The sequence below is a fragment of the Carlito syrichta genome, unplaced genomic scaffold (assembly GCF_000164805.1).
Source record: "Carlito syrichta isolate Samal-C Ts95f unplaced genomic scaffold, Tarsius_syrichta-2.0.1 Scaffold215300, whole genome shotgun sequence".
Classification (NCBI taxonomy): Eukaryota; Metazoa; Chordata; class Mammalia; order Primates; family Tarsiidae; genus Carlito; species Carlito syrichta.
Genome location: NW_007159396.1, coordinates 34,893 through 47,162, shown reverse-complemented (window position 1 = coordinate 47,162; position 12,270 = coordinate 34,893). Strand labels below are relative to the sequence as shown.

Genomic DNA, 12,270 nt, shown 5'->3' with positions numbered 1-12,270 from the left:
GTGACAGAGTGAGACTCCATCTCAAAAAAAAAAAAAAAAAAATTTTTTTTTAATTTAAAAAAAAAGAGTGTAAAAGGTTGCTGAGATCAAAATGGTTGAGGATCACTTGTCAATGTATTATCCTGTGATCTTTTCACTCAGCAGTGCTGAAACCCTCTTAAGGACAGCTATGGCCACAGATTCTCAGGAAAGACCATTAAGATTTCCTGTCTTAGGCAGGCCCCTCGAATCAGACCCTCCACTTTGTGTTAGCCTGAGGTTTTGTCTCCTCTCTTCCTGGCATCTGTCAAAATGGAGGCCCTCAGTCCCTGAGGCCAGTGGCTGCTCAGAGGCAAGAAGCCCATGGGGAGCTGCCAGCTTGTGTCTGTTTTCCTCTCTGAATTCTGGTTCCCACAAAAATGTTGGCGTCTGAGGATTTCCCCTTCTTGAAGATCAGTTAGGTATATAACTCTGTGTTTTAATATTTTGCTTTATACTTTCAGGTGTTTTTTATAGTGAGAAGATTTTTTGTTTGTTTGAGTCAGGGTCTCACTCTGTCACCCAGGCTGGATAGCAGTGGCACAACTGGGGTTCATCACAGCCTCGACTTCATGGGTTCAGGTGATCCTTCTGCCCTAACCTCCCAAGTAGTGAGGACTACAGGCATGCACCACCACGCCTGCCTAATTTTTTTATATTTTTATTTTTTGTAGAGACGAGGTCTTGCTATGTTGCCTAGTCTGGTCTCAAGTTCCTGGGCTCAAACAATTCTCCTGCTTCAGCCTCCCAAAGTGCTGGGACTACAGGTGCATTCCACCACACCTGGAGATGAGGTCTTGCTATGTTACCCAGGTTGGTCTCAAACTCCTGGACTCAAACAATTCTCCTACTTCAGACTCCCAAAGTGCATTATAGGTGTGAGCCATCATGTCTGGCCTGGTTTTTTTTTGAGATATATAACTTATATCTCAAACTTATAGTTTGATTTATAGTTTAACTTATAGTTTCCCCAGAAATAGAAGCTGTCATTCTATCTCTACTTTTCTTTTCTTTTCTTGTTTTTTATGAGTTGGAGTCTCACTCTGTGGCCCAGACTGGAGTGCAGTGGCCGCTCCCGGTCACTTCAGCCTCGACCTCCTGGGTTCAGGCGATCCTTCCACCTCAGCCTTCCTAGTATCTGGAACTACAGGCGTGCGCTACCATGCTCGGCTAACTTTTTTGATTTATTGTAGAGATGAGGTCTCGCCAAGTTGCCCAGGTGGGTCTCGAAACCTCGGGCTTAGGCAATATCTCTACTTTTCTAGATCTCTGCATTCACACACACATACACACACACACGCACACGCCTATCTAACTTTGTCAGCCATGTTAGCTTGTCTGGCCTACTAAGGACAGAAGCAGTGAAAAGTCATTAGGTTGATTCCATGCCTTTTACAGAATCTGTGCTACCCACTGGCCAAAGTGTGCTCCTCAGAATTGTCTGCTCTAAATAATATAGCCCAAGTTCATAGAGAGACTACATTTCCTAGAAATATTTATAAGAATCCCATTGAGCGTAGAGGATTCACTTGTTAGGGGAACACAAAGTACATACTTAGAATAGACACTTCTCAAAAGAAGATATATGGGTAGCCTACAGACACATGAAAAAGTGCTCAGCCTCACTCAACATCAGAGAAATGCAAATCAAAACCACATTGAGATACCACCTAACCCCAGTAAGAATGACCATCATTAATAAAACAAACAACAGATGCTGGCAAGGATGTGGAGAAAAAGGAATGCTTCTGTACTGCTGGTGGGAATGCAAACTAGTGCAATCTCTTTGGAAGACAGTGTGCGATTTCTGAAAGAACTAGAAAATGACCTTCCAAATGTCCCAGGAATTCCCCTATTGAGAATATACCTGCAGGAACTCAAATAATTCTACAAAAAAGATACCTGCACACATATGTTTGTTGCAGCTCTATTCACAATAGCAAAAACATGGAACCAACTGTGTTGCTTATCAAAGCTGGACTGGATAAAAGAAATGTGGTACATATACATGATGGAATATTATGCAGCCATAAAGAAGGACAAATATACTTTGCAGCAACTTGGATGCATTTGGAGTTGATCATACTCAGTGATTTATCACAGAAACAAAGAACAGAGTGCCATATGTTCTCACTCATAAGCGGACCTTGAACAATTATAATGCTATAAGAAAGCAATTGGCAGTAGTGGGAAATTGTCGGGGAGGGGGTGGGATTGGCAGTTGAGGGGAACTGCTAGGGGAAGGAGGGGTATACCTCATCAACAAGGGTACCTGCATGATCAATGTTTATATACCTAACCCTGAAATGTACCCCACATCTTTATAATAAAAATAAAAAATAAAAAAAGAAAGTGAGCAAATCAACACCAAGGTAGGGCACGTGCTTTCATAGGTAAGTCCACCCGGTTGCTGTCTGGTTGACAATGTTTGTGCTTACCGGAGTCCACTTCTGTCCTTTTTCCAAGACCATGAAATGCGTGTTATCTCCTAAGGTCTGAAAGAACTCTTCTGTGTCCACCACAGTGCCATCTTCCTCCAGCACCAGAGTGACCAATCCGGCAGTGATGACCAGGACATCCAGAGTCTAGGTTTGCAACACACCAGAAAAATGAAATGATGCCAGATATTTCCATGTGACCACTCAATGACATTTATTAGGCTCTAATTTTCAGAAGTGTTGGCTGATTTGGGTAAAATTTTAATGGTTAAGATACACCTCAACCGGGCTCGGTGTCTCAGCCTGTAATCCCACGCTTTGGGAGGCTGAAGTGAGTGGATTGCCTGAGCCTGCGGGTTCGAGACCTGCCTGGGCAACTTAGTGAGACCTCATCTCTACAATAAATCAGCCGGGCGTGGTAGCGCATGCCTGTAATTCCGGCTACTTGGAAGGCTGAGGCGGAAGGATCGCCGGAGCCCAGCAGGTCGAGGCTGCGGTGGCCGGGAGTGGCCACTGCACTCCAGTCTGGGTAACAGAGTGAGACTCCAACTCAAAAAAAAAAAAAAAAGATATACCTCAATTCGTGTTTATAACTTAGCTTTGCTCGAATAAAGGGAAAGTTTTTTTTTTGTTGTTTTGCAATGAGATCTCGCTCTGACACCTAGGCTGAAGTGCAATGGTGTCATCACAGCTCACTGTAGCCTCAAACTCCTGGGTTCAAACAATCTTCAGCCTCTTGAGTAGCTGGGACTATAGGCGTGCACCGCTATGTCCAGTCAGGTAGTTAAGATATTTTTTTTTTTTTTTGAGTTGGAGTCTCACTCTGTCACCCAGACTGGAGCGCAGTGGCCACTCCCGGCCCCCGCAGCCTCGACCTGCTGGGCTCCGGCGATCCTTCCGCCTCCGCCTTCCAAGTAGCTAGAACTACAGGCACGCCCGGCTAATTTTTTGATTTATTGTAGAGATGAGGTCTTGCTAAGTTGCCCAGGTGGGTCTTGAACCCGCAGGCTCAGGCAATCCACTCACCTTAGTCTCCCAAAGTGCAGGATTACAGGCTGAGCCACTGAGCCTGGCTGGAAGTTAAGATTTTTAATGAATCTATCTTCTATGTACGTTAGGTAAATGATCATACTGAATAATATTTATAATTTCTAAGAGTACCTACTTATTTAGATTGATAAAAAGAAAAATGCTGCACATTTGACATTTTAAAAGCTGTGGCCTCATGTGGCATATCTGAACATCTCTCTTGCTTTAGGGACTACATGTGGACACTCATTTCTTGTTTCTGTGGGTGCCTGTGAGAATCTAGGATTCTTCTTTATTTGGTGGTCTAAGGCACTGTTTTAGATTGAGAGTCCAATTCTATCCTGGCCTTTGCAACCAAAACCAGACTTCCAAAATTTACCTCTTCCCTATATATTCCCTTGTCAAAGAAACAAAGCTATGTTATCCAATAGTGACTATTACTATTATTAGTAGTATTTTTGTGGAAACAGGGTCTTTCTATGTTGCCCAGGCTGGTCTCAAACTCCTGGCCTCAAGTGATCCTCTGGCCTCAGCCTCCCAAAGTGCTCGGATAAGTGTGAGTCACCATGCCCTCCCAATGACTACCTTTAAGGGTTTTGTCTCTGTACCTAAATCTTTTATGGTACAGAGATGTAATAATGTTTCCTTTGTTTATTTATTATTATTTTGGGGAAGGGTCAGAGTCTCCTCTGTTGCTCAGGCTGGAGTGCAGTGGCGTGATCATGGCTCATTACAATCTTGACCTCCCGAGCTCAAGTGATCCTTCTACCTCAGCCTCCCAAGTAGCTGGGACTACAGGTGCCCACCTCCACACTTGGCTAGTTTTTTTTATTCTTTGTAGAGGCAGGGTCTTGACATTTGCCCAGACTGGTCTCAAACTCCTGGGTTTAAGCAATCCTCCCACCTCCACCGCCAAAGTACTAGGATTGTAAGCATGAGCCACCATGCCCGGCCTCCTTTGGTTACCTATATCTACCCTTTATTCACTTAGAAACAGCTCCCTTCTGACTCTCTAAGGCCAAGAGAGGGTCTGATTAATTTAACATGCCATTTTTCTTTCTTTCTTTCTCTTTTTTTTCTTTTGAGTTGAAGTCCCACTCCGTCACCCAGGCTGGAGTACAGTGGCATGCTCACGGCTCAACTTGCTGGGCTCCGGTGATTCTGCCACATCAGCCTTCCAAGTAGCTGGAACAACAGGCGCACGCTACCATACCCAGCTCATTTTTGATTTATTGTAGAGATGAGGTCTTGCCAAGTTGCCCAGGCTGGTCTCGAACCCAGGGTTCAGGTAATCCACTCGCCTCGGCCTCCCAAAGTGCTGGGATTACAGACTGAGGCACTGAGACCAGCCTCTTTCTCTTTCTCTTTAACCAGTTTTATTGAGCTATAACTTGCATATTATACAATTCACCCACTTAAGATGTACAAGTCAATGGCTCTGAGTACACTCACTGATTTGGGTAGCCACCACCACAAGCCATTTCCATCCTCCAAGAAGGAAACTGCATAACCACCAGCAGCTGCTCCCAATCTCTGTCTCCTCCTTCCTCTGGGTGGCATACCGTTTTCCGTGGCCTTTCTCTCCTTGCACTGGCTTCCCCAAGGCTACGGCCCTATGTGAGGTCACAGCCCCGTGGACGAGGCAGGTGTGGGGTGCGTGGTACCTTGCTGATGAGTTCCTTCAGGCTGTTGGCCATCACCCCACGCCGGCTGCTCCGGTCGTGGTTGGAGACCCGGAAGGGGCGAGCCGGATGCATGAGCGGGGTGAGCAGAACTCGCTTCGTCTGTGATCCCATGAAGGTCAGAGGCCTGGAGTGGAGGCCAAAAGTAAAAACTTTTTAAAAAGCTCTTTAAGGAGAGGTTTGAAGTGCGTAGAAGTAATGCAGTTTTAATATTGGCAGGTAAAAGAAATAAAGACAATAACTGGGAGTTATTAAAAACTACATATACGTGCAAGTACGCATATCTCCAAGAACAAACAAGTGGGGCATCAAATTAACAAACACAGCCATCTTAATTCTTGTTTCACCAGAATATTCAAAGTCCTTGCCAAAGCTAAGAAGGGATGGTAAGGATATCAAACTCAGAAAAGAAATAAGAATTATATTGTACAAATATGGATGGGTTTTTGAGATCTGAAAAATCCAGAAGCATAATTTCTTGTGGCCATGAAGTAGTTAAGCAGACTTAGAGAATTAGGCACACTGTTACACACACAGACACTGCACACATACACTGTTACATATTTACACAACATGACTAAGGCGGAAATTAACTAAAAAGCTAGATCTTGGTCACTACAGCAATCAATCAAGTTCTGAAATCAACCTAAGATAAATCAAGAACAGCCGGGCTCGGTGGCTCAGCCTGTCATCCCAGCACTTTGGGAGGCCGAGGCGAGTGGACTGTCTGAGCCCGTGGGTTCGAGACCCACCCGGGCAACTTGGCGAGACCTCGTCTCTACAATAAATCAAAAATTAGCCAGGCGTGGTAGCACATGCCTGTAGTTCCCGTTACTTGGAAGGCTGAGACGGAAGGACCGCCGGAGCCCAGCAGGTCGACACTGGGGTGGCTGTGAGTGTGCCATTGCACTCCAGCCTGGGCGACAGAGTGAGGCTCCAACTCAAAAAAAGGAAAACAAAGATAAACCAAGAACATCAGAATCACAACTGTGGCTGGAGTCACAAGCAGGAGGGAGCCTTGGGCTCACATCATAGGATACTTTGCCACATTTGCCAAAGAATTCATTCAAACATTAGCTATAAAAAGTACTAACATGAAGAAAAGAAAACAGCTGTAGCAAAACCAATCTGAGATAATTTGTTGAGGAAAAAATCCCCAGCACATGATAATCCTTAGTTGCCTAGCAACTGCAAAAAAGTAATAACATGAGGATCAGTGAGGAACAGACGAGAAGCAGCTTACTTCCTTAGTGGTTATTTAACAAATACATATTTTTCTTTCTACATGCTAACTCGCTTAATTCTCTGGAGCCCTGTGATGTAGTGCACATTTTCTCAATTCCGAGAGGAAGCATGTCAGGCCTGAGAGCAGTCCCCATGCTGAATCGCCCGAGCCCAGATGCAGGCTTCCTCCTGGGGACGCTCAGTAGCTAAAGAACAAGAATAATCTGCATATCAGTAAACAGATGAAGTTTGACAGCAATTCAATAAATCAGAAGACCTGGCATAATGGCTCATGCTTATAATCCCAGCATTTTGGGAGGCCGAGGTGGGAGGATTGCTTGAGCCCAGGAGCTCGAGACCAGCCTGGGTAAGATAGCAAGAATTTTTTCGACAAAAAATTTAGCCAGGTGTGGTGGCACATACCTGTAGACCCAGCTATTCAGGAGGCTGAGGCAGAAGGATCACCTGAGCCCAGGAGATTGCAGCTGCAATGAGCCATGATCATGCCCCTGCACTCCAGCCTGGGCAACAGAGTAAGATCCTGACTCAAACAACAACAACAATACACTACTGCATACTTTTAAATAAAAAAGCAAGACGTTATTTATTTATTCATTTATTGTTATTATTATTATTTAGTTGGAGTCTCACTCTGTCACCCAGACTGGAGTGCAGTGGCTGTTCCCGGCCACCATAGCCTTGATCTGCTGGGCTCTGGTGATCCTTCCGCCTCAGCCTTCCAAGTAGCTACCACGCCTGGCTAATTTTTTGATTTGTTGTAGAGATGAGGTCTCGCCAAGTTGCCCAGGCAGGTCTCGAACCCACGGGCTCAGGCAATTCACTCACTTCAGCCTCCCAAAGCGGTGGCTGAGCCACCGAGCCCGGCATATTATTATTTTAGAGTTGGCATCTCACTCTGTTGCCCAGGCTGGAGTGCGGTGGTGTGGTCATGGCTACTGCAGCCTCAACATGCTAGGCTTAGGTGGTCCTTCCACCTCAACCTGCCAAGTACCTGGAACTACAAGCGCATGCCACCATACCTGGTTAATTTTAAAAATGTAATGTAGAGACCTCGTCTCGCCAAGTTACCCAGGTCGGTCTTGAACCCCTGGACTCAGGCAATCCTCTCACCTCGGCCTCCCAAGTGCTGGGATTACAGGTATGAATCTCCGTGACCAGTCAAGCAAGATATCATTTAAAAATAATTCCAGGGTCCGGGCACAGTGGCTCAATCCTGTAATTCCAGCACTTTGGAAGGCCAAGGTGAGTGGATTACCTGAGACCACGGGTTTGAGACCAGCCCAGGCAACTTGACGAGACCTTGTCTCTACAATAAAAAATAATAATAATAATAATAATGGGCGTGGTAGCACACACCTATAGTTCCGGGTATTTGGACAGATCGCTGGAGCCCAATAGGTTGACACTGGGATGGCCATAAGTGTCCCATGGCACTCCAGCCTGGGCAATGAGTGAGACTCCAACTCAAAAAAAAAAAAAAATAGATGCGTGAAGAAATGATTCCAAATAATGTTAACAGAAAGGAGCAAGATCTCAGGTCTTGCTAGTGCCAGGCACTGGGAGTGTGCTTTCCACAGGATCTCATTTAACCTCCCATGGCCCCCAGGGACCAGCACTGGATACAGTAGTGTGGCCACACCCAGGACAGTACCCATCTGTTTCAGGGCTCAAAACAGTGGTTGACTACTTGGACCAATGATTGTACAGGTACATTCAAGACAATAAAACAAAGGGCTGTATTTCCAGGAGAACCTGGTAGAAGATACAAAGTTTGCAAGCACATTGCTGCTTTCTGACACTTAAAGCAGTTTGTCTAGATTAACTTTCCGAAAGATACCTGCACTGATCGCCAGTGTCAGTCTGTCACCTATGATTTAGCCCTTTATTGTATACACACACACACACACACACACACACACGTCATTCACCTATGCTTTAATTCCCAACTAGGTTGGAATTTCCTTATGGAAATTCTTTTTTTTTTTTTTTGAGTTGGAGTCTCACTCTGCCGCCCAGACTGGAGTGCAATGGCACGCTCCCAGCCACCGCAGCCTCAACCTGCTGGGCTCCGGGGATCCTTCTGCCTCAGCCTTCCGAGTAACTGGAACTACAGGCACACGCTACCACGCCCGGCTAATTTCTGATTTGTTGTAGAGATGAGGTCTCGCCAAGTTGTCTGGCGGGTCTCAGGCAATTCCCTCGCCTCGGCCTCCCAAAGTGCTGGGATTATAGGCCGAGCCACTGAGCCTGGCCGAAAATTATTTATTATATTTCCTATAATACCAAGCTCAGTGCTAGACACATACATTTTTTAAAAATTTGGTGTCTCACTCTGTTGTCCAGGGTGGAGTGCCATGGCACACTCATGGCCACCCCAGCGTCGACCTGCTGGGCTCCGGCGATCCTTCGGCCTCAGCCTTCCAAGTAGCTGGAACTACAGGCATGCGCTTACTGCACCCGGCTAATTTTTGCCTTTTTATTGTAGAGTCGAGGTCTCGCCAAGTTGCCCGGGCTGATCTTGAACCTGCGGGCTCAGGCAATCCACTAACTTGTTGTCTAACTTGAAGCTCTACAAATGGACTCATGTGAGAATTCAATGACTTACCAAGTAATTTGCTATATAGCAAAACTGATGATATAGCATCAAACTGGCTCTCCAAAGCTGTCAGGTAAAATTCATGATACAGGCTGGGCTTGGTGGCTCAGCCTGTAATCCCAGCACTTTGGGAGGCCAAGGCAAGTGGACTGCCTGAGCCAGCGGGTTCCAGACCCACCTGGGCAACTTGGTGAGACCTCCTCTCTACAATAAATCAAAAATTAACCAGGTTTGGTAGCGTGTACCTGTAGTTCCGGCTACTTGGAAAGCTGAGGCGGAAGGATCGCCGGAGCCCAGCAGGTGGAACCTGCGGTGGCTGGGAGCGGCCACTGCACTCCAGTCTGTGTGACAGAGTGAGACTCCAACTCAAGAAAAACAAAAACAAAAACAAAAAAAACTCATCATACCAAGTTGATCAATCAGTTTCAGGAGGTTCTCCATAATGAGTGTTTGTGCCTTATCCCTGTGCCCCGACATCAAATTGGCATCTAGAACCAGGCCTAGCATGGCAGCAAGAATCTGCTCTGAGGAGCATTTGCCCAGCATCCCCTTAGTGCCTCGTAACTGCTCATTGCACCTGAGCACTTGCTATGGCCACAATGAACTAGCTCTTTAAGCTAAGATGAGTGTTAGTTTAATATTCATTCTTTATCCTCACAACCTTAGTTTTCACAGTTTTCACAGATGAGAGAATTGAAGCTCAGAATGCTTTGTCAAGGTCACCCTGTTAAAAAGGAAAAGAGATGGAGCACAAGCCCAGGTCTGTCCAAAGACACGGTATTTTGGGGGGAGGGGTGGGGGGAGTAGGTTGTTTTGTTATCTGTTGGCAAAGTCACTACACAATTTGTTGCCAGTGTGGCAACACCAAGGAGAACGTGCCAGGTCGGGGTCCTCAACTTGGGCCACCTGTTGGAAGGCCTGGGTGCCTTTGCCCACCAAGTAGACCAGAGCCTTGCCCTGACTCAGCAGCAAACTAGCGTGGCAGTGAGACTGGCACACAACTTCTGAACTTTTGCCTCGATCAAAAGGAGTTACATCCGGCTCCTCAGTTACACAACGCCATGAACAGGATGTTCACAGGCTGCTCAGTTAACACCAGAGGGAATTCAGGCACATTCTGGGTCCCGGTGACCCCGTGGGGGAGGGCAACGCGGATTAGCCATACTAAGCTTCAGAACCCTGGCTCCGTCCTCCACATCGTCATAGCATCTGAAATTTACACTGACTGTGAAGTCCCAGGAGGGAGGGAGGAAGAAAGGTGTAAGTTCCACTTGGTACCGACACCTGTACACATTAGTGACTTACCTAATAACTCCATGAGATTAATCTTACTGATGAGTAAACTGAGGTTGAAGAATAAGGTCAGAGTTAGCAAGTGCTGGAGCAGAGGTTGAAGCCAGTTCCGACACTCATCCTGCAGTGCTTCCCACCAGAGGGGAGCCCTGGCCCTCACCAGCAAACTCCTCCCTTCCTCCACATAGCCCCCGCCATGTGCGTGAGGCTTCTAGAAACTGAGGCTGGGCTGGCTGCACATCTGCTTTCCCACAGCACCTAGCCCATGGGAAGATCATCTATTTACTGAGTAAGAGACCTGCTAGACCAAAATCAGAGAAGCAGAAGATAAAGGCCGTGTCTTTCAGCGTTAGGTCCAGCCCCTAGTGGCCAAGGGCATAGCTTTGATCTAATTAATGGCCCCGTATCTCCTCACTAGACAAACACACTCACGCCTTCGTAAGCACCAATGCTCCAGTGACCTAGCACGGTTGATTAAGTCCAAGTTCCACAGTCTTTTCACATCTGACACGGTAAGGGCTGACAACCGTTTCTGGTCTTCCCTGTCTTCACCTGCCCTCAAGATAGCCATTGCCAATAAAGAAAAGAGGACGATCTATTGTTCTTCTTTCCTGTAACATTTCCCAACCAATAACTGGGTCATTGCTGGAGAAAAGGCTGATGGAACACACATGTAAAATCACTGAAGATGTGAAATGTAAATCCCACTATGCTTGTCAACAATGTGTCAAATTATGTAAAATCGAAACTGCCTTATATATAATATACAAAGGAGTTAAATGAAGTTTTGTGAACACTAGTCCTACCTAATGAATACTACATGAGTATACTTACTCTGCTTCAGCTACATAAACAACGAGGCTCCTTGGACAAAGCACTGTATTCATCCAACTCACTGCTGACCCACTGAATAGACAGAATAATTCATATCGCTGGCTCTGAGCACAATGCCTAAAACTTTAAGGACCACTGAGAAGACTTAGAACTCTGCTCTTAGGCCACCACCCAATCACCTTAATGATCATTCCCCATCAAGGGGAATGGTTAAAAGGACTCAACCACAAGTAGCCATGGGCTACTACCTTGCAAGACTCTGGTGTGGCCATGTGATCTTTGAGCTATGGCTGTCGCCAGGCTTCCTGGCTTTGGCCCCCTCCCCCACCTTGGGGAGGTGAATCTTCTCTCTCGCTTCTCTTTCTCTCTCTAATTTACTTTTAAATAAACTTTTCTGTCTTTGCCTCTTAAAAAAAAAAAAAAAAAACTCCGCTCTTAGATATACCACACATGAGAACAGTCGCTCCTTCATTTCTGTGAAAGTGGGTGCGGACAGTCCTATGAAAACAGGAAAGGACATAACTCACTAAAAGGAAAAAAATAAGGAAACGGGTTAAGGAAGTAGGTTGTTTCAGAGAAATCAAAACGATAACAGAAGCGAGACTTCATAGAATACTCTTGAAAATTGTGAAGGGGCATGTCTCCTGGAAGTGAGAGGAAACAGTGAAGTCTTTGTATACCTCCCTGAGGGAAGCTGGGAGTCACTGACCTATCAAAGTGTGTGACATGAAGTGACAGACTCGAACTGACAGTAGATGTGGACTTTTCTCCAGTAAAACAAACCTAAGCCTCACATATCGTAAAAAAGCTTTCTGTATCCAGCATCCCATGAACTTGTGCTTATTCTGAAGACATTGGAGGAGAAAGTCAGGCCCAGGAATAAGTTCTGGTGCTATCAGCGGTGAAGTAGCAGCACAGAACTGTATAAGACGCTGCCCAGGGAATATTCAGCATGCAACGATGGTTGAGGAAACCTCTCTTTTCACTGTCAGGTAGAAAAAGAGGAACCCACGGACATAAGTCAACCACACGCTGTCATCAAAGCCAAGAGTGACAAAGAGTGTTAAGAAGGAAGTGGTGGCCGGGCTCGGTGGCTCAGCCTGTAATCCCACGCCTTTGGGAGGCTGAGGTGAGT

At 46.0% G+C, this 12,270-nt stretch overlaps 1 protein-coding gene across 2 annotated transcripts in view; it reads right to left on the bottom strand.

Annotated features, from left to right (window-relative positions):
- Window positions 1–5,388, bottom strand: part of CIDEA (cell death-inducing DFFA-like effector a) — a 14,511-nt gene extending 9,123 nt beyond the window's left edge. Inside the window, exons 1-2 of one of the 2 annotated variants that reach the window (XM_008051649.1) lie at window positions 5,150–5,388; window positions 2,457–2,603 (exon numbers count right to left, since the gene is read on the bottom strand). In XM_008051649.1, coding sequence (XP_008049840.1) covers window positions 2,457–2,603; window positions 5,150–5,281 — 279 coding nt within the window. In that variant the 5' untranslated portion in view covers window positions 5,282–5,388. Of the gene's footprint in view, window positions 1–2,456; window positions 2,604–4,937; window positions 4,979–5,149 lie in introns of those variants that run through there. The other variant, XM_021709415.1, reaches the window with a different exon arrangement.
- Window positions 5,389–12,270: the final 6,882 nt, after the last annotated feature.